The sequence below is a fragment of the Peromyscus californicus genome, unplaced genomic scaffold (genome assembly GCF_007827085.1).
Source record: "Peromyscus californicus insignis strain IS unplaced genomic scaffold, ASM782708v3 Scaffold_19__1_contigs__length_69161282, whole genome shotgun sequence".
In the NCBI taxonomy this organism is placed as follows: domain Eukaryota; kingdom Metazoa; phylum Chordata; class Mammalia; order Rodentia; family Cricetidae; genus Peromyscus; species Peromyscus californicus.
In genome coordinates this window covers 58,702,770-58,726,278 of record NW_026294491.1, presented here as the reverse complement: position 1 = coordinate 58,726,278, position 23,509 = coordinate 58,702,770, and the positions used below count along the sequence as shown (strand labels likewise).

Below are 23,509 nucleotides of genomic sequence, written 5' to 3'. Positions count from 1 at the left end.
ATAGGGTCTCTCAGTGTATCTGGAGCTAGGCTAGCAGCCAGGACATTTCAAGAATCCCCAGCTCTGCCTCTTTCTCCCATAGCTCTGGGGTCCCAGTTACATGGCCACACTCAATGCTGACACCAACGCTGGAGATTCAAACTCAGACCCCCGTGTTTACATGCCAAGCACACTTATCTACTATGCCATCTCCCCAGTGCCCACAGGACACTAATTTTTAACTGGCCAAGATACAATGCCAATGAAGAAACCTGAACCACATCATCACACGCTGAAGCTGCAGCCCTTTCCGTGGCATCCTTTGACTGTTGAGGTTCAAAATGAACAGAGCTGTTGAGAGGGCAAACCGCATATCCTCACATGGCTTACACATGTTAAGTTTCCCACAAACCACTAATACAATACTCATTAGATGGGAGCCACACTTAAGGGTGAAGTAACACGATTTGAGGTACTGTGATGACCGAGTGCACACGTGTAGAAGAGGCATCCTTTGCTTCTGATAAAACTATATTTTTTTCATGAAGATGTACGAAATTGCCCTTTTGAACAAGGTACAGCAAAAGAAAGCGTATTTGACTGTTATTCTAAAACCACATTACCTACTAACTCAGGTCATTTTTTTTCTCTATTCATCAGTGGCATTTAAACCGTCTTAAAAATCCATCCCTAATGATATTAGTCAGCTGTTTTGCCTGTTGCAAGATGAGTTTGGAAATGCTCATACAAACAAATACGATAAAAGTGTGATGAATCTACCCTTTCAATATTTTACGTTAGAGGTACATGTAATTAGGTTAACCAAAAGAAATAAAACGCCAGAACCAGTCAGAATAAATAGCATTGCTGTGACTATTAATTCCTAATTTGAACTTCCTGGAAGCTGGCGAATAAAAAGAAACATGTTAGTTACATAATCCTTCCAGTGAGGAAAAGACCAGTTCTTTGAAGTGAACAGTGATTTCTTGGCATTAGGTTTTGTGAGAAAACGTCACATTTTGGCTGGAGAGAGATGACTCAGTAGTTAAGAGCGCTTGCTGCTCTTGCAGAGGACCCGTGTTCCCAGCACCCACAGGATGGCTCACAATCAACTGTGACTCCACTTCTAGGGGATCCAACAGGCATGCACATGGTAGGAATACATGCATACAGGCAAAACATTCACACATATACAGTTAAATAAATAATCTAATAGAAACATCGCATGAGCCTTATATGGAGAACAGTGGACAAGTGTGCCCTCCCATAAATGTGGAGACAGCTTGCGTGTGGCAATGACTGAGAGTAAATGTCCGTAGCGCCCACAGCTCTCATATAAATGCACAACTTTACGGTCATGCTGCAAAGGGCCCGCTTTGCACAGCATCCACGGCACACGGATGTCTGGTTTTGCACGTTTCTGGAAAAGTACTATGTTTTTAGAAAATTCCTTCCTTGTTTAAACCAAAAACTGAGGGCCACAGAGATTTGGGTGGTCTGGAGGATGAAGAATGTGCATTTATAAAAAAGTCCATCACTATACGCTCTGCTCCATCCACCTCACCTCAGTCACACTGCAAGTCCACAGAGAGACAGAGAGGTTGCATTGGAGGCCAAAGGTCAATCAGTCTCCACTGTCTTATTTGAGGCGGGATCTCTCACTGAACTTGGAGCTCAGATTCAGCTAGGCTGGGGTTCCCTACCTTTGTGTTTCCCCCACCCACTATCCCTCACTCTCATCCTGTGTCCCATACCCCTGAGGTTACAGGCATGGGTTGCCATGACCGGCTTTATGGGGATGCTGGGGATCTGAACTTAGGTTCTCATATTTCTATAGAAAGCACGTACCCCACTGAGCCATCTGCCCAGCCTCTACAGAGAAGTGTTTCCATAAAAAGGGAACTAAGGACTCAGAGACAATAAGTTGGCCATGATGCCGAAGCTAGCGTGAAGAGCAGACATGATCCCTCTGCTTCTGGATCCAAAGCCCCATCCTTGGCTCCTCTGCCTCCCATGAGGCCCACATCCTACCCATAAAGCCATGACACAGAACAGTGATTGATTTTCCTACAGCTCTCTAACACTGGACCCTCCCACTGGACCAAGGAACTGGAATATCCTGTAAGGCAGGACACTCTATGTGTATATTATCATCTTCCAGGGGCCTCCAAGATGGCTCAGCAGATAATGGTGCGTTGGAGCCCATCTAGGTTTCCCGGTGGCTTTACCCAGCAGGTTTGCATGGACCATGGGCCTGAGTGCAGGTGCTTGGAAGGGTCTACACTTGGCTGTATCTTGCAAGGGGGCGGTCCTTTGTTCTTCCCCTTGGCATCGTAAAAAGCCCTTTGGAATAAAGTTCTAGGCTAGTGGATAAGGATCCAGGCCCTCCCGAGGCTATCCTGTGTTTTCTGTCTTTGCTCTCTCCTCTAGGTATCTCCTTCTAGCTAATATTTCTCACTTCTCCCTACTCAAGAGTATCCTGGGTCGTAAAAGTGGCAGGTGGTCCACCACAATGGTGCTTGCTGCCAAGACTGCTGATGCCGAACCTGAGTCTGATACCTAGGAATCCACGGGGGAAAGGAGAGAATCACCTCCTACAAGTTGTCCTCTGATCCCCACGTGCACACTGTGACATGCACACTCACAAGCTCCCATGCACACTCATCTTTCAGAGCACAGATCGCATGACAGGAAGAGGCTTGGCACTCAGCCCATTTATATCCTAACCATTCTGTCAGCTGAGCGAAATATCAGGCCTCCATCATGGCTGCCTGGGTAGGGTTTTCTTTCTCTGTTTGGTGGGGGGGTATGTGGAGACAGGATCTCACATGTATCCTAGGATGGTCTAGAACTCATGACAATCCTCCTGCTTCAGCCTGCTCAGCAGAATGTTATCCCCCTTAGCTGCTCCTGACTTTCTTTCTTTCTTCAATAATCTTCGGGTGGGGTCAGGACTTCCAGTACGACAAAATGGAGACCGGAAAGAAGGAACCCAAGAAAGGCAAGAGGCGCCCCACCATCTTCAACTGCTGAGACCAAGGAAAATAAGAACAGCAAAGCTCAACCTTCCCCTGGGCTCCATTTCTGACACCAGCTCTTCCAAAACAATTCTATGTGGTGATGTAACTTGAGAAGTCATCTTCAAATCTGTGGGTCTTTCAAAAACTGAATGTTGAACAACTCACCCATTCTGCGTCTCTTGTGTGCTTCTCAGAAGATCTTGGCCACAGAAGAGAATGAAATTCAGTGTGCCCTCTGCCTGCTAACTTATCCTGTCCTTGGCTCGGGGTGGCAGGCACATAACCCAGAGGACAGGTGACCAAGTCAGCTTCCTCACCCCAGGAAGTGTACCCACAATTACTTCAGCCCATTCGGGTACTTTTTAAGGAGTCACAGGGTCGGCTTCAAAGTAGATCTTACATAAACCATGAGAAGAATATTGCCAATATTGTCATTTTTAAGAAGCAAACACAAAACACTGTGATAGTGTGGGGGCAAGGATTCCACATCCCTTCACATCACCACATGCTAAATGGAACACGGTGGCCATTTTCCAGTGTGCCCTTTTTGGCACAAAAACAAAGTGTCCTCAACTCTGTTGGCATCAGGTTTAGCTCTGTCCACAGTCACCATTATACATGGGACATTTTAAGTAGATTGCCAGCCTCTTGGGCTCCAGGGGGTCACTCAGTACCACAGAGAAGCAAGATACTAAATATGCCTCTAGAATATTCTAGTCACTTCAAGAAAGGTTAAAGTTGCAGGGAAGGTCCTGCAGTAGCGTTCAGATCTGCCCCCGACTGGGCCGCTCATCTGGCAGGTGCCCCTGAGTGATTAGCAGTGACTCATTATGATTCCCAAGCACCATCCAGTGGTGAAAGAAAATAGGACTCCATGCTGAGGACAATGACACCCACTGTCCTGTCACAGTTTAAATGGTCTCAAAAATAACAAACCACTGTAAATAAATGTCACTCTTATCAACTAAAAAGAAATACAAGGCAAAAGAATGAAAGTCCTTAAGTATCCCTCAAATATACTATGAGAAGTTGAACTATAATTGCTTCAATGTTTGAAGAAGATACTTGACTTTGACTTCCCCCTGCAACCTCAATGGTTCACATTACTATTTTCCAGGGGTACTCAAGTCACAGTAAATGATCATCTTAAGTAACCCTTTGCTATATGTGCTTACCGTGAGTTTTTCTACCAGCCTTAAATCACCTCTATTACATGTTTTCTAGAACCTTCTAAATCACAGACTTTAGCCTCCATTGCTGCCAGTGCAGACACTGTTCTTTTTCTGGGGGAGTTTTTGAAAATCCATGTGTTCAAGATACTCCTAGATTTTACTCAGATGGTAGCCTTAATGAGTCAGTCTCATCTAGAAATTTCAAACAGTTTATAAATATAAGTTTACATACAACAGTTATTTGGGAGTGTCCTGTGTGAACTACACTTGTGACTCAGGCTCATCACAGTTGCACTAGGCCTGAGTCTTGTTGTTGAATGGCCTGAGTTCTGTTTTACTTCCTTTAACTGGAGCCTCTATGCTGACATAGCTAATTTTGTTTCTAGAGCCTATTTTCCAGAGTTGACTTTAGAGGCAGAAAGACATGGAGGGCCCTGAACTGGACCTCAAAGACAAGATACCCTCAAGTCTTTCTTGTATCTCTCAATGGTCAGCAAACGCTGGAGAATTTAGCCGTGTCTTTGGTCACCGTTTTAACCACATGTTCAGTTCAACATGGGATAAATACCTGAGTGTACCAGCCCAGGGGGAGCAGCTGAAAACATAGAGAATAATTCAAATTTCATCTGCTTCCCAAGACTCCAGATGAGGATGAAAATTAGAACATTATGTTGGTGACATATCAAGTGTTTTTATAAAATAAGCTCTGTGAGTGAACAGCATGTGACAATAACTTTCTACATGTTAGACTAAAAACTCTCCTGTGGATCTATTCCATACTCAGTCAGGAGTTTTTTGCAAAGAAGGGCTGGGAAGAACATGAGGAAGGAGACTAGGCCAAGGCCAGAGTCAGAGTGAACTATAGTTACTCAGAGGAGGAGACTCATACAGGTTAGAATCTGGCTTGAGGTCATCTGCATAGACAGTATCCAGGCACAGGGGTTTATGTTGGTTTTAACATACCCTTTCTTTCTAACAAGCATAACCCTCACATTCCTGTCATCAGGCTGGCACCCTCTAACCAAGCATCTGGGTCAGTTCCTTCAGCTCTATAAGACTCAAAGCCCCAACCTACACCTACAGATTCAGGACCAGGGTCTGCTACAGTAGACTCCATTGTTAAGCTGGACTCTATAGACCACGGCTCTACCACTCTCACTCTGGGCCTGTGAACCAAGTCATCCCTTAAGACTCCGACTCCAGACAAGCCCTTGCAATCATAGAGTCAAGAAATACCCCTCAAATACATACTTCAAACCTGTCTTAACAACAGGGTTCCTTAGGGATCTAGGCTATTTTCAGTGTCTTCTGACTCCAACAGACAAAGGTCTGAGCAGTCTGGTAAACTGCATTCAGGCCTGCCCTTGTTGGCCAAAGCTTCAGGACCATCTACTGATACAAGCCTGAAACACACCCCAGTGCCAGGCCAGCTCCTCTTATGAATTCTTCCTTTAGTCATATCCCCACTAGCCCGGGCACCAATCCCATTCCATCAGTTGGCTGGAACCTGAAGACCCAGTCACACTCTAAGCACCCCCCCCCCCAGACTCAATTAACATGCCTACCCCCAGAGATCCAGGTTCTAGGCCATACACCAAATACCAAGGTCACTAACCAGCTGACTGACCATGACAGGAAGGTTGTTTAGAATCTCTAAGTGGGCTGACTAATAATAGACTTCCTCAGATAAAGACCAGAGTAAGTCTCAACTTTTTCAAATGCACAGATACCAACAGATGGCCACGAGGCAAAAAACAAAAACAAAAACAAAAAACAAAAAACAAAACAAACAAGGAAACATGAGATTATCTTAGGAACAAAGTAAAGCTTTAGTAACTGAACCAAAAGAAATGGAGACATATGACCTGCCTGACAAAGAATTCAGAGTAAGTATTTTTAAAGGAAGTTCAATGAAATTCAAAAGAATTCAGGAAAACAATTCAACAAATAGATTTGAAGTAAATACCATAAAAGGAAACAAAGAAGGCCACTAGGTACTGAAAAGGCCACTGGGTCAATCAAGCCAGAGCAAATAACCACATATGTGCCCTATTATAGTACCAATCATATAAAGGGAACACGTAAAAATCAGAAGAGAGATAAACCATGAAAATTCAAACTACAAGGAGATAGTACCCCATGCCTCTTAGAATGCTTACTATCAAAGACAGAAACAGCCAGGCATGGTGGCACATGTACGTAATCACTGTGCTCTGGAGGACTGTGACAGAAGGATTGTGAGTTTAAGGCTAGTGTGATCTACATAGTGAGACTTTGTCTCAAAAGAAAAAAAGCCCAATCATAGCCATTGTTGGCGAGTGTATAAGAAGAAGCGTGCACACTATTGACACAAGGGACATTTGTACAGCCGTGGTTTTTATACAGGCACTGTTTCAGCCAGGCTTCTTACTGCTGTGACAAATCGCTGAGAAAAGTCAACTTAAGGAAATAAAGACCTTTGGAGAGAAAGGAGGGGAGGATAAAAAATAGATCCAAGGGCACGCTTCTCTCTAGTCACCCACTTCCGCCACTAAGCTCCACCTCCATGCATTTATCCACTACTAAGTTGACAGTATCATGATTCACGGGCCAATCAACACACAATGTTTGACTCAGCTGAAGACCAGGACTTCCACCTAGGAACATTTTATATTAAAACCACAATGCCCATTATCGGAAACAGTATGGAGGTTATGCAAAATGGGAGGGGGTGGTGCTGGGGAAATGGCTCAGGAGATACAGAGCTTTTCCTATAAGCATGAGAGCCAGGGTTTGGATCTCCAGCATCCACATGGAAGTAATGGATGTAGCTGCCTGCCTGCAGTCAGTGCTCAGGAGTAAGATCACCTGGGGCAACTAGCCTATTTAGACCACCCAAGTGTTTCAGCTCAGAGTTCAGCAAGAGACCCTGCCTCAATAAATAAGGTATAGAGAAATTGACGGACACAAGTAACATCAACCTGTAGCCTTCACACACAAATATGCACACATGTACATATGCACACACACAGGAACATTCATACACACATAACACACATATTCATGAAAAAAATAATTATGGGACTACCATATGATCCAGAAATCCTACTACTGAGCATACATCCACAAACTACGTGATAGTTACATGTCAAAGAACTACACATACCCTCGTGTTTATTGTAATGTCATTTATAACAGCCAAGTTATGGCATCAATTTATGCCCTTCAGCTGAGGAATGCAAAAAGAAGCTGTGATATATATATATATATATATATATATATATATATGAATGATTCATACACAATTAAATACCATTCAGCCTTTAAAAGGAAGAAAGTTCTGTCATTTGTGACAACATGAAACTGAAGATCATATTAAGTACAATAACAAAGACAAATATATCATGAAGTTACATACATATGGAATGTACAAAGATGAACTCAGAGACAGAGAATGGAATGGTGGTTACCAGGGGCTGGAGGGAGGTAGTTTAGGGAAATGTTAATCAAAGGGTATAAAACTTCACTTCAAAAGAAGGAGTAAATCTAAGAGATCTGTCATGGCCTGTGGTAACTGTAGTTAATAACAATGCACTGCATTTTGGAAATAATTAAGAAGGTAGATCTTTAAGATTTATTTTTAATTATGTGTTATATTTGTGTACTTGCTTATGTACATGGCATGTGTGTGGGTACCCACAGAGTGCAAAGGAATTGGATCCCCTGGAGCTGGAGTTATAGGTGGTTGTGAGTCACCAAATGCTGGAAATCAAAGTCAGGTCTTCTGGAAGAGCAATACCTGCTCTAAGAAGTGGAACCATCTCTCTAGCTCTAAAGGTAAAAAATAAATACACATGCATATGTCAACCAGCTTGATTTATCAATTTCACAATGCAGAAATATTTCGAAACATTATACAGAGTAAGTATATAATTTTTATTTGTCAATTAAAAATATATTTTCTGAAAACAAAATGAAAAATAGACATGAGCATCTTATGGGGAAGATACATTGGCTTTCTCAGTGTGATGACAGTAAAGAGTCTCGAAATGAACTCATTTGTGCTCTTGAGTATAGGAGGTAAATCCATTTTTTAAAAAATATATTTTTTATTTATGTGTGTATGTGTATGTGTGTATGTGTGCCACATGTGTGCCAGCAAAGGCCTGAAACGGGTGTCAGATTCCTTGAAGCTAGAGTTACAGGAAGTTGTTGTGCGTGTCTCTGCAAACACCAGGGCCTGCAGAGTTATAATCTGCATGAGGCAAGAAGGAAATCTGGTTCAACATGACTCAGTAGCCAGTGTTGGATCAAACTTCCAGGTCTGACACTGGGTGGTTTATTTTAGGCATCTTTAAGTATGGTACAACTTGGCAAAAAGTGTCCTGCTATAACACAATCCCATATGCACAATGGGGCATAATTACATCAAACTTCTCAAAAGTATACATGTCAATTCTTCCATGAAGATGAGGTCTAAAGATAGGTTACATGTGTTGTCTTGAGGGCCTAGGGGAGGATCTAGCGTGGTCTCAGTCATACGGATAGCACAGAGATCATTAGCCACCTCTGGTCCTGGTTGTGGAGCTTGGGAGGAGCCAGGTATGGCCTAGCCCTACAGATAGCACAGCAGTCGCCTAGGCCATTAGCCATCTCAAGTCCCAGTCTTCTGGGCGGAAAACAAGTTATACCTCTTTTTCCTTGAACAGACAACCCTGTGTGTTGAACATTCCTGCTTTCCCCAGTGGTGTCTGTGAATACAAGCACCCCTGTGCTCCCAACAGGTTGTGAGGTACCCTAGGTACCCAGTGTGGGTGCTGGGAAATGAACTCCTGTCCTCTGGAAGAGCAGCAAGTGCTCTCAACCACCAAGCCGCCTCTCCAGCCTGACAGGTTCCTTTTTATATCTTACAGCTCTACAATCTGCTGTCTGAAATCCTTGGGCCTTGGTGTGTCTGGGATTCAAATTTGGGGTCTAGAAATTGAATACAGTGCTACCTGTTACGTAATGGCAGCCCCTTGTAATTAAAAACAAGAAGTCTGCTCCAGAGGAAAACACAAATATTCACAGTGAAAGAGATTCACCTCGGCTCTGCTCAGATTTAAATGAATTAGGTCAAATGAAGCTTGGTTTCAAAATGAGTTACAAAAAAAGAATCCTCAGGTTTTAGAGATTTTCCATAGCCTAAAACTGCAGATAGGGAATGATAGACTGCATCTCTAGACAAAACAATGCATTCCCATACTGCCCTACAAACTAGAGTGGAAGCCGATCTCCCCTGTAGGTGTGAAGATTGCAATAAATAAGGTTGAATCTGGGCGAGTTCTTGAGGATGTCTTATCATGTCTGTAATATCAGACTAGACCACGGTTTACTCAAAAAGAAGGCAATGGCTCCTAGCAGTTACGTGGAATGAAAACTGTGTGACTCTCAATTTTAGTAGCTGGATTCCCAGAGTGCTGTGAGGTGGTCTGTTCATGAGAAGCACAAAAATGGAAAGAGACACGGGACCGGAGAGATGGCTCGGTGGTTCGGAGCACACATTGCTTTGGCATGACCCCAAGTTCAGTTCCCAGCATCCCCCTCAGGTGGTTCACAACGGCCTATGATTCCGGCTCCAGGGAACCTGGCTCCCTCTTCTGACCTTTAAGGGGTACTGCACACATGTGTACACCATCTCCCAAATACACTTGCATACATAATTTAAATTTTTTTTAATTAAAATGAAAAGATGTAGAGATAGGACCAAGCTTGTACCCATGGAGCTCAAATCCATTTGAAAAAAAAATAATTGGTAGAAACAGAAATGCTTCTTATTTTTTTAAAAATGCATGAGACAGTAAATACAGTTGAAAGTCTATTAAATGCCCTTTGCATCTGGCACCGTCATGGTTATTACTGCTTACTGCTTGTTAGCTTGTCTTGAATTGATCTCTCTGAAGAGAGTGTAAATTCAAACAGTTTATGTGTGTCTTGTTCCTCATTGCATCACCAATGCCAACTCCCATACCATGCTGGCAGGCAGGATTACTTAGTAAACATAGTGTGTAGACTCTAGCAGGTGGCAGCCCGGGTCTTCATCCAGACTCAGTCACTGCTGTTTGTGAAATCATGGCAAACTGCATCTCCATGTCTTTGTCTGATAATGAGGATAATGATGTTATCGACCTAGATAGATCCATGCATTCTACAACGACCCCCAGTCCCAGCAGCCTCTCAACGGAGTCTCACTTTGTTTGTTTCATCTTGCTGCATTTTCTGTTCATTATAAGTTGGCTAGAACCTTTCTCTCCTCTCTCTCTGTCCCCACTCTCAAACCCACATGGCCTACAGAGGCATCAGATAACACAATGCCAGTTCCCCCAGCCTAGTGAAGAGAGCATTCATCGGAGTCCAACATCAGTAATTAAATACTTGGTGTAGAAATGACACAGTCAATTCTGCTTACACACCAGGCCAAAGAGCCCAGTAAGTTCAAGGCTATGGGATCCTGCCACATGCCCAGGAGGCAGGCTTTCTTTTGGCCACCAACCAGCTCCCAAATTAAGACACGGAGACTTCTTATTAATTATGAATGTTCAGCCTTATCTTATGCTAGTCCAATAGCTCTTATAACTTAATTTAACCTGTTCCCTTCATCTACGTTTTGCCTCAAGGCTTTATACCTTCCATCCTGTGCGTCCCACTTCCTGGCTGGCTGGAGGCTGACTGGCTGGAGGCTGGAGGCTGGCTGGCTGGAGGCTGGCTGCCTGGCCCCAGACGTCTCCCTTTCTTGCTCCCTCATTCTCTCTCCCTTCTCCCTGTTCTCCTCAGGCCTAGATTCCTCCTCCTACTTTGCTCTCTGCCCACTAGCCCCACCTATCCCTCTACTGCCTAGCTATTGGCCATTCAGCTTTTTATTAAACCAATCAGGTGCCTTAGGTAGGCAAGGTGAAACAGCAACGTATCTTTACATAGTTAAACAAATGCAGCATAAACAAAAGCAACACACCTTTACCTAGTTAAAGTAATATTCCACAATAGTAGAAAGACAGAAAGAACCCACCCTCCTAGGGTGGGCATGACTACAGAAACGCTCAGTGTTTATAAAACACTTGTAAAATCACCTGGCATCTTTGCAATATACTCTAGGACGGTTGCTGAAGAGAGTGTTGTTACCATTATCAAATAGATGCATGTGTTTTGAAGACCATTATGAAGTGACCTTGCTGGCTTTCCCTTACTCAAGTGAGTTTGGATAAATATTTCACAGCAGTTCTTTTCCTTTAGAGACCAAGATCCTATCCAGCAGGTCCAGAGCAGCAAGGAGGCCCCTCCTTCCACCCTTACCCATCTCAAGACTTCACTGGAATCCAGAAAGGCCAACAAGGGTGGGTCACACTAGAGGGAAATGAATCCTAGTTACTTTCAGGTGTTGGGTGCTTTGAAGAATTCAGTTCTAAATGGGTTTCACACAAAAATATTTATACTTCAGGCTGTATTATGCAAACAGCAATCTGCATTTGTTGCTTTTGGATGCCAGTTTCCTCCAGCTCTGGTTATCCTTTGTGTTATATAAACAGAACACAACCATCTGGACCACAACAAGCCATGCTGAAGTCTGCGCTCACTCATCGCCAAAGCATCAAATCAAAATACGATCTTTCAGAATTCTGCCTGACTGAAAATTGGAATGAACGTCAAAGCCCTCACAAAGCTGTTCAAAAAATGTGCATCAAGTGTTAGAACAGAAAAATTTAAAAGGATGGCAGAAATGTGCACAGGAGAATACTTAAGCAGAAGCAAACATAACCATATCATGCCTGATAGTGTTACCTATGGTATGAGTGATTCAATTCAGTATTTCCTTAGCTTGAAAAGGACAGAGCCTCAGGAAAGGCCATCTCAGACACATGGGAGCATGGAGAAGAGTCTATTGGAAGACTCATTCATGAAAGGAAGTGAAAGTTTGAGTTTTTCTACAGCTAAGAAATTTAAAATTAATACTTTACAATAACTGCAAAAACAGGCTAAAATCAAAGACACCAATATGCAAACGCCATGATTCAAAAGTGGAATATGGCCAAATAAAAGCACCAGGCCATGACTAGTCACATGTGTTAACATCTATGCACATGGAAATGACCATAGAAATGAGTGCTAAGCACCAACTCCCCGTCAAAATTCCAGGCTACAAAACATGTCTTCCCAACACAATACAAAAGCTGTTACCACCATCAGGCCCTGCTCACAGGCAAACACAGGGACTGACACTTTCTGTTGCTTTTTTTCTCAGTCTAAAATTACCTTACACCCTAGCAGAATGCCCAAATTGTTCATCCTTTAGAAAAGGCATCCATCATCAGAATTTGTGGCTCAGATCCATGAAATCTGGAGTATGAAAATAATACCCTTGTGGAATAATATATATATGTGTGTGTGTGTGCATGTATATATGTATGTATGTATGTATGTATGTATGTATGTATGTATGTATGTATAAAGATCATGGAAAAACTGGGGGCTAGAGAGATGACTCAAGAGGATTAAGAGCATGTACTGCTCTTCCAGCAGACGAATTCAGTTCCCAGCATGTTGGGTCGCTCAGTGGCTCACAGTTACCTGTAACTCCAGCTCCAGGAGATTTAATACTCTCTTTTGGCCTCCTCAAGAACTACGTGCATGAGGTACATATGTAGACAAGCAGGCACATATACATACACAAAAATAAACGTTTTAATTTAAAGGGATTATTGAAACACTAGAGGTCCATGTTAGTTTCCTATTAGTATATAATAAATGTCAGTGATCAACTTGCAAGGAGAAAGGGCTTGGGAGGTTCCAGCCCACGACCCATTGGCCAGATGTTTTGAGTCTGTGTTGAGGCAGCAAATGGTGGCAGAGCAGAATCACTCACCTCATGGCTGGGATACAACAGACCTGTGTGTCACTATGCACTTGAAGGGAAACCTCCGAATGACCTAAAGAGTCATGGCTACGCCCTGCCTCTTAAAGGTCCTACACACTCAGCATCACCACTCTGGGGAGTAAGCTTTTAACACACGGGCTTCTGAGGGGCAGCTGGTATCCAAAGGCTTACTAAGCCACAGGGAAGACTGAATATATCATAAGGCTGGATAGACATGATACACGTGTATAGCATATGTGGATATTTGACGAAATCAAAGCTGATTCTACATCAAATTATTGAATATTCTAGAAATGTTCCACTGTTGGGGGCTGGAAGATGGCACCAGGACAGAAGACTTCCTGTCTGGTCTATAAGTTGACTGATGTAGCTACTGGCCAACTGTAAAATTCATCTGGGGCCAGGGAGATGCTCAGCAGGTGAAGACACTTGCTGCCAAAGCCTGATCACCTGAGTTCAATAACTGAGACCCATGTGATAGAAGGAGAGCACTGACTTCCGTAAGCTGTCCTCGGACCTCCACATACACAGACACAGGTATACACTAAATAAATAATGCATTTGTTAAATACATGTATGTATTTAATGTATGTATTATTAAAAATCCATCTCCTTGGCTAGAAATCAGTTTCTCAATCATTTGAAATTGGTTCCATCTTAGTGTATCACATTTATCGATCTTATCAAATTGTTTTCAAACTAAATACTATCTGGCCGGGCGGTGGTGGCACACGCCTTTAATCCCAGCACTCGGGAGGCAGAGCCAGGCAGATCTCTGTGAGATCGAGGCCAGCCTGGGCTACCAAGTGAGTTCCAGGAAAAGGCGCAAAGCTACACAGAGAAACCCTGTCTCGAAAAACCAATAAATAAATAAATAAATAAATAACAACTAAATACTATCTTATACTGTTACACAATAACTTTGAGATAAACTAATTGAAACTATTTTGTAATCCATTTTCTAATCACACCTTAGAAGATCCACATATACATGGGCACAATCTTCCCATAAAGGCCCACCCCCCATGCCTTTTTCCTTCAGGGTTGAAAATTTAAGTTCAGCCAATCAGCTGGTCTTGAATGGCACTTGTGCACCCATATTCTCCAAGTTAAAACATCCCAACCTGGAGGGAAGGTCCTTCAGACTCAGGAAGTTCTAAATGGAGGCTATGGAGACTCAGGAAATAAACAACACAGACTTCCCAGGAAATCCTTTAAACTGACTGGTTGCAGAAAGCCCCTCCCTTCCCAAGGACATAGTCCACAACGAAGACTACTGCCGAGCTGAGACACCCTCTTACCTATCAGGCCACCTCAGTCATGCACCACTCTGGGGTCCTGTGTTTCCTGAGCTGCACCCATGCTGAGATGGCTTTCAATGCAGTTGCCTTGGAGTGATTTCTGCCTTTACCCATCCTCCCTTAAGTCAGTCTCATAAACACACTTGGTTCACCAAGATGCCATTGTTACTTTGAGACGTCATCAGTTTCCTGTCTGGGGTGAACTTGTTCACATCTCCCCAGTACCCAGAAGCACTTCTAAAAAAAAAAAAAAATCAGTGCCTTCCAAGGTACCTATTGTTTCAACTCACCAGTAGTATTCAATCATGAAAGAACAAAAACCTCCACTAAATCTCCCAGGAAAATCCTCTTCACTGTGACACCTGGATAAATGGAAGGTACAGGGGAAAATGGAGAGCCTTACTTTATGGTTCACGGCAAGTATATTTCAGAGTAAATAACTTACCCTGAATAAATGATAATCTGTTTTGTAATCTGCTTTCCAATCCAGGAACAAAAATCCCAATTTCTTCACGGCATGTGCTACTTTCTTGCTTTAAATAGCCTGGTAATCATGGCCCTAAAGCTTCTAATCACAGATAATTCATTGCACTTCAAGCTATTTTCAGCCCACAGTTTCAATTGTTCAAGGCCAAAACAATATTGCTCCACAGTGTCTTTAAATGGATTGAAATACCCCCGTCACACACACACACACACACACACACACACACACACACACACACACACACACACAAACACACAATGATTTTCTCTGTGGCTCATTAAGAACAATCACAAAAATCAATAAAACTCAGAAACTAAACTTCCAATTAGCTGGGCTCAGTCAACAGTGTCTAGACTTTAGAAATAGAAAGAGCTAGCATTTATAAAATGGCAATTAGAAAGTATTCACATCTCATACAATGCCACATACTTTACTTTATAAAAAAAAAGGCATTTTTCCCTTAGAAAATACCAATGGCTTACAACATGGTGTAACAGTAAATATTTATAAGTCAGGATCCACATCTATGCAGGAAGGTTGGACCCATCCAACTATCTCATTCACAGGATCTGCAACCTGAAATAAACTTCAAAAAGGTCTCCAACTGGAATATTTCCTGTGGTTTCCAGGAACAATTTCACTAACTCAATTTGGCTTCTTAAAATGAAAAACCAGAAAATGTTTATACAACGTCAACCTCAGTCCATAGTAGTATCAAAGCATGAAGCTACCATTGTTGGTGAGCAGTAAAACACAGTTGGTAACAACCACCACCAATGTCCACATGAGCAGAGAAAACTCAGATGGCCAGCTAGCACTCCTTCCCTGGCCATCCCAGAATAGTCATCACCTTGAAGAAGGGCAGGGGTTAAAATGATCTTGTATTGTTCTGAGAAAGCCCAATTATATTTTGGCAGAATGGGAGGGAAACAACTCTTAGGAGTTTTAAACACCTGCTTCCTAGCTTAGGGCTTGCCTCTTACGGTCAAGATTCCGAATAGGGCTTCTGTTAGCTGGACCCACAAATCAGCAAGGACTGGAGTCCATTCCACACAACCTCACCCCCAGCCTAGTCAGATACAGCTCCACCTCCGTAGCTTCCTTCTATCAGGGAGGCTTTTCTGATCCTGATGACCAATGCCCAAAGCAGAGCCAAGTCAATGCATCTAAGAACTTCCCAAAGACCAACACGGAAGGAGAAAGGAGGCTGTTGGCAGGCCTCCCGGTGCTTCGGGACGCGTGTTTTACCTTGCTTTCATCTTCTTCAAACACAGACTGGTGGACATTGCAGGCAAACAGCGAGTTGGGGAGATCATTGAAGTCGGTGATTGCTTGAAACGCCTCTTCCGCAAAGCACTGAGTGACAGCCCAGTCTCTGTCTATGCAGCAGAGGAAGAAAAGTCCCCCATCTTCAGGGATGGATGCCTGCTGCCCCAGGCTCCTCATGCCGATGAAGTAGGATTCTCCCCTCATCCCTGAAGAGGCAAAGACAGATGTGTGTTGGAGTGAAACAAAATCCTTAAACTCTTGTTTGAGCACCCCAGTTCTAGGGGTCTGGGATTAAATTAATTAAAAGGAGCACTCCCAAAGACCACAGGCACTATCCCTGTTACCTACTGGGTCCCAGGAGTTGTTCTAAATGATTTGCATGTAACGTGTGTGTGTGGCCACATTCACGTCCAGGTCAGAGGTCATGCCGGATGTCTCCTTTAGTTACTCTCCACTTTTTTTTTTATTGAGACTGGATCTCTTACTGACCCTGGAGGCTGTTGATTAGGTAAGACTGGCTGGCCAATGAGCATTAGGGATCTACCTGCTACCCCATCCCTTCCCCCAAGTGAGGGCTACAGACGCTTAGCTCCACTCTTGCCTTTTTCTGTGTGAGTGATGGAAACCTAAACTGAGGTTATTGTGTTTGCAGAGCAAGCCCTCTCCCTAGTCCCCACATGGTCCACGAGCCTGGGATCACTATTATTCCCATTTTATCAATTAAGCAACTTGTATAAGGCTAATGACAAATTGGCAAGCTAACATTGAAAACTATGAAGTATGACCCCAGAGTTTACTTTCCTATGTTGGAAGGATGGAGCAGATCAAAACTGGTAGATGTCTATTCAAGGAAATATGATTTTCTTCATCATACCCTGAATCTTTATTACCTTGACTCCAACATCTAACAGTTCATGCACATTGACAACATGCATACATGTGTGAACACATATAGAGAAACAGATACACATGCCACATACATCTCTTCATAAGACTGTAAGGTGCTGGGAACCAGGCCCAGATCTTGAAAAAAATCAGTATCATCTGAACCAGCCTATAAAAAATAAATGCTCCTCCTGGCAACTGTCATGAAGCTTTCTAGAAAGTTCATCTCAACCCTGCTTCCTGACCCCTTCCATTCATCCTTTTTTTAACTGCAAAGTGTTACTCTGGGTTAACACTGGCACATGGGTCCATGGATTTGGTCAGTGTCCCCACATGTCAGGGATGCCATCTGCTTTTTTCTTTTGTATCTATTCTTATGACTATAATCTCTTCCACTGGAAGTTCAGGGGCTAGCGGCCCGGAAGTTAGAAGCATTGCCCACTGTCAGTCTGACTGATGGTTCTAACATGGCTGCTGAATGCCCTACAGTAAGTGCCCTTCTCTTCCAAACGGGTAGCGCATCCTCTTGGAGTGAAGGAGAGAACGTAGCTACTGCAGGCATCGCCCCGCCTTCATGAGGTCTAGTGAGAAACAATTTGTGTGCTTTTACCTCCTTTGAATCCGAAACGCACTGTGGGATGAGGTCACGTTTATAATGTTCATTTTTCCTAGAGAAACCCTGATGGGAATTTGGTAAGCAACGTTTGATGGGAACACTGCATTATATATGAAATCTGAGACAGAAGTAAAAAACTCAGTACCTGGGGCCAGCGGGATGGCTCGGCAAGTAAAGGCACTTTCAGCTGAGCATGATGGTCTCAGTTTGATCCCTGAGACCCAAATGATGGAGGGAAAAAAACAACTCCCTCAAGTGGTCCTCTAACCTCCACTTGTGGGTTGTGGCGCATGCGCAAGCCCACACACCATCACCCCCACACCCTTAAAATGAATTAATAAAATATAATAAAATTTTCAAGTTAAATAACTTGGCAATAACTCTCATGATTGATCACTGTAAGTGTGGCAAATGAGAAAAACAATACAAGTAATTTTGTATTATAAAGTTTTTAGATGTGTGATGAACACCACAGTTTCTGTATTTACAGTGACAAGATGTTTATTTTAAATAAAACTATGACATACTTTTAGGGCTATAAATTACCTAAAAATAAAAATGAATGTTTTTAATTCAAAGGAAAATATCTAAACATCAATATGAAGGAAGATTAATGACTCGTATTTGTTGTATTGTTATTCCAGACAGTTTAACATAATATATGCAATAGTTTTTATTTAATCCCATTAGAGTACCTTTTTAATAGCAAAAATAATTGCTAAGAACATCAAAGCAGTATTATGTTTATCAAAGGTATATAGGGAGACTAAAAGTCATATGGATTCCATAGCCTGATCACCATCAGTCCATCTTATTTGAAAAATTGCAACTGAATCAAAACTGCTCCCCAAATGTCGTCAGATGAGTTCCGAGACTGACTCAATTATTCTTCGTCCAAACAAAAGTAAAATCCATAGCCGAACAAATTAACTTAAATAAAGCCAATACTCATCCTCACTCAGAACTCCCTTCCATCTACTCAAAGATTCTGTCTAAGCTGTGCAATGCGATTATCTGCATGAGACTTTATTTTAAGCTCCTTATTGGGAATAAGGAGCTAAAGAGTCAATGCATTCTTGGTGAACAACCTATGCTATGTGAACGGAGAAAGACTTCCGAGGTCAGAACTCTGAACAAAGGACCCTAATTGCCCTGATTTCTCATTCTCCTCCATGTTCCATCACTGACTCACTTCAGGAGCCAGAGAATGCAGAGGACTTTGCCCTCAGTGACTCCATTTACTCCTGTCACTCGAGAGCACAAACCTCTTCTCCCTGCCTCCCTCCAGAAAACTAAGAGAGTCTCGTCTTCTCTTGTTCCCTCTGTCCTTTGTCCAAAGACCCACAGCCACCCCTCAGCCAACCTCTCCCACATCCCATCTCATGTTCCCTTGCTGGAGAACCTGGACCGCACACTCAGCTTTTCTGTTCGCCTCCCATTCTTACCACTTTGCTCTTGGTCCTGTCCATGCGCCCTAGAACTGCCCCCCCCCATTCCCCCACCCACCCACCCAGCAGGGCTGTTATCTCCTTTTCCACTTGAGTGGCAGATCAGAAAGGAAAGAGTTACAGATCCCATTCCATGTGAGCCTACATTATGAACAGCTCAGTGCCCTAGTTCTCTTCTGCAGAGTAGGTGATGGTACTTCCTCTGGAAGGTGGGAAGGCCCAGCTCATCCTCCTGACAGGAAAACCCTCCCAAGGAAACAATAAAAGTTGACATGGAGTTTGCAAGAAAGCATGGTTTCCTTGGACTCAAACTTTGATCATCTTCTCATGTCCCTATTGCCTCACACAGAGCTATATTGCCTCACTGGGACTAACTATTCCATAAACTGTCACTCCACTGTTTATGGTGTATTCCTCCTGTAATCTGCTATTATCTTGTGGCTTCAAGCTGACCAAATGATATACCAGTGGGTGTTCTGCCCATACAAACTTGTTCTTGCTCTTAAAATTGCTGTTAAAACATTTGTGCTGGGCCAGCAGGATAGCTTGGTAGGTAGGGGTGCTTACTGTGCGTGCCTGATACTGTGACTTCAATCCCAGAACCCAAGTACAGGTGAACAGGGAGAATGGAGGACTGCATAAGTAGACCTCTGACATCCACAGGAGCACTGGGACATGCATGAACACGTGTGTGCACATGTATGCATGCACAACACACACAATTAAAAACTGAAAACATTTACTGCCAGGAACACTCCCTTACATTGGGCCTGATACCCTTGCTGCCAGAAAATTGGTTAAATTAATAAGATGGAAAAGCAATCCATGGAAGTCAGAATGCTGGCTTAACTAGTTATAAATTTTTTTTTAGCGGAAAGTTTACTTCTAAATACCCAGAAGTTTCTAAACAGTATTTTTGTTTTGTATTTCCTGAATTTAACATAAAAGCGTTTTCTAAGGTTAACTCCCATCTTTTAACTTTTTTATTGCCTGCTCCTCATTATACTTTTGTAAAAGTTAATGAATAGTAATTCTTCTGAAATTTAAATTAGAAGTTTAAATGGAAATATTGCTTTTCCTTTAACAATCTAACATGAGAAAATAAAATGTAGTAGGATAAAGTAAAAGCTTTCCTGTCAAAGTTGGACAGTTAGCACAGGGTGTAGGACGATTTGGTGGAAAGAACCTCAGAGGGCAGGACAACTTAGAGAACTCTGCCTCTCTAGAGGGAAGATGACTGCTCCCAGAAATACCCTGGGCTTCTTCCCACCCACTTGTCTCAGTCATCAGCAGGGAGCTGCCTGAAAGAGCATGGTCTTGGGGTGAGTGCCATGATGTCAGAACACAGTCCAGGAACGGAGTCCTGGGTCCTGTGAGAATTCTGAGTGCTTTGGAGAAAACTCCAAGAAAACAAGGCAAGAATTGTGTGACCTCAGTTTCTTCAAAACATGGAATTATTCTTGGAACGTGTTTTGGGGCCCCTCCCAGGTATATCGGACAGGAGTGAGTTTGCGTCCGATTACTCATTATTGCTTGCTGTTGATATTCAGTTAAATGTTTGTATGCCTCAGTGGAAAAACATGTTTTTGCCACAATTGTACACAGCTTGGACTCAGGAGAACTTTACTCATGTGATTTTTCTTAACCTTCGGGGTATAAATTGTCTGATGCTCTGAATAAAGTTGGCTATTGCATGAGAAAAGAAAAAGAGAAGAGGGAATTAGGAGAAGCCCAGAAATCAAATAGAATGAAAGGCGTGATCAGGATTAGTGTATTCACTATGCAATAGGAACCAGTGTGTTTAAATGCCATATTATGACAACCTTCAAACAAGATGATCACTAACCTTTTGTCAGCATAACTGAACACCAGAATAGAAAATTACGAGGATGCAAAGAACATTCTAGTAATTAAATATTAAGCCCCACAACACAACTGAACTGGTTGCCTTTTTTAGTTTCCATTTTTTAATCTGCAATTAAAACCTTTCAGGCAGCCGGGCGGTGGTGGCGCACGCCTTTAATCCCAGCACTTGGGAGGCAGAGCCAGGCGGATCTCTGTGAGTTCGAGGCCAGCCTGGGCTACCAAGTGAGTTCCAGGAAAGGCGCAAAGCTACACAGAGAAACCCTGTCTCGAAAAACCAAAAAAAAAAAAAAAAAAAAACCTTTCAGGCAACCATTGTCGACACAGCATCACCTAAGAAGGTGTACAAGTGTGTTGTTCTGATTTTGAAGCATGAGGTTGGCCATCCAACGGAACCTTCTATTCAGAGACTCACCTTCTCACTGCCTAGGACATCTTGGAACTTCTCCAAGCACCCTCCCTGGCCCTCCCATGGACTACCCTCTGCTGGGACTAGTGTATCCTCACTCTGTGTCTCAGCCCAGGTTAGTACTTCCTGAGGGCGGAGCCTAAAGACACGAGGATGGAGACAGCACAGATGTCTGTCAAAGCCCTCCAAGTGGTATTTGCCTGTATTATACAACAGTGAGTCCCTTCCTGGAAGGAATGAGCAGAGAATACAGTAATCAACTTAAAATTCACTAAGACACTCATTCAAATATTTACACTAAGAACAAACGTAATCCTTTCCTTTGATACTTGATTTGTAAGATGCTATTTTATAAAAGAATAACAAACTACTCAAAGAATCCATGTGGTGAAAGTAAAAACATCCATGGAGTACAGCAAAATAGCATGTGTGATTTTTTTTTTTATTCCACAAGGTCACTAAAGAAAAATTAGGGAATTCAGAACTATACTGAGAAGGGAACAATTGGAGTTGGAGTTCATAATCCTGCTGTCTGAGAAAATTATGGCTAACAGCTTGGGGTATTTTATTCTAGTGCCTAGTGCCGTGTGTGTGTGTGTGTGTGTGTGTGTGTGTGTGTGTGTGTGTCCACACACATGCGCACATGTATGGTGTGATGGTGTGTGGAGGTGCTACAAGACCTTTGTGTATGTGCACATGTTCATGCACATGCAGGAGCACATGCACACATGTACACAGGAAGGCCAGAGGTCAACCTCAGATGTGTGTTCCTCAGATGCTGTTGACCTTGGGAGACAGGGTCTCTCACTTGCCTGACGCTAGCCAAACAGCTAACCAAGGAGCCCCAGATTACTCTCATCTCTACTCCTTGGTTCTTGGATTTTGAGTACAAGCTGCTGCACCAGGCTTTGATGTGCCAGCTGCGGGTGCAGGCAAGAGCATCCCACATTTATGGGACAAGCACTTTATGCACTGAGTGATCTTGCAATCCACTCCAGTACTTTTTAGCACATGTAAAATTCTAAGAGTTAGGATCATGTTCTGGGACTACAGGACTTTTCAGGTTTTGTTTTTCTTAAGTTTTTTTTTTTTTGAGACAGAGTCTGGTGTTATAGCTCAGGTCAACTTCAAACTCATTATATAGCTTAGGATGTCCTTGAAATCTTAATTCTCCTGCCTCACCTCCAAAGTGCTAGGATTACAGGCATGTGCCATCATGCTAAGAAAATAACATCAATTTTAATAGCCACATCGCCTTGTAGTGTTTAGTCTGTCATCATTTATTTAGTCTTTCTTCTGTTGTTTGACATTTGGAAGGCGGACATTTCCACCAGTGGATCTGGAAAAGAGACAGGACTATTAAAATATAAAGTCTCCCATGGGAGAAGTGGAGAAGCTCCAAACTTCCTTAGAAGCAGAAAGCACACATTTTTAAAGAATCAATTAAAAAAAAAATGGAAATCCCCCAGGGGCAGTCCTTTGCGACAAACAGGGGTGGAATTCTGCTTGTCAGCAAAAATGCAGAGCCACTTTTGTGTATCTTACAAGGAGTCTATGTGAAGGCGTCTTCAAGGACCCAAATAATGGTCAAATAATGGATGTTTATTATTATTTTGAGGCTTATCCACAGCATGCCAGTGGCAGGGCGATGCAGTTTTTCATGTACAACTGTTAAATGTGTCAACATGTTTCACAGTCCAGCATCTGCCCCTGAAGGTTACGCCTACATGAGTCATCATAATGAAAAATGAGAACCAACCCTCTTTGAATATTGAGTGAGTCCTGCCAGACCCTCTTGGAAGGGAAAGATATTGAGAAGGAAAAAGTCATTAAAATAAAAAGTAAGCCTGTCTCCCATGGTATCAATAAGCAAAATGAAGTTTATTTAAATATTATAAAGTAAGGGACCATTAGTGTATAATGGTTGAATGGGACTCATTGTCATGCAGTGGGGAAAAGCTGGGATGTAGAGGGTCAGCCATCATTTAATTTCTTTGCTAACATGTGAAAGTAATACTCATGCAGGATTTTTCAAACAACCTAATTGCATATATTAATTAAACATAAAAAGACTGGAGATGAGCCGGGCAGTGGTGGCACACGCCTTTAGACCCAGCACTCGAGAGGCAGAGCCAGGTAGATCTCTGTGAATTCGAGGCCAGCCTGGGCTACC

The 23,509-nt window shown here is 42.8% G+C and overlaps 1 protein-coding gene across 2 annotated transcripts in view; it reads right to left on the bottom strand.

Moving 5' to 3' along the window:
- Rcan2 (regulator of calcineurin 2) overlaps window positions 1-23,509 on the bottom strand; it is a 238,567-nt gene that overhangs the window by 187,094 nt on the left and 27,964 nt on the right. For both annotated transcript variants that reach the window (XM_052745396.1, XM_052745397.1), the window contains exon 2: window positions 16,095-16,321. In XM_052745396.1, the coding sequence (XP_052601356.1) occupies window positions 16,095-16,319 (225 nt within the window). In that variant the 5' untranslated portion in view covers window positions 16,320-16,321. The remainder of the gene's footprint in view (window positions 1-16,094; window positions 16,322-23,509) is intronic.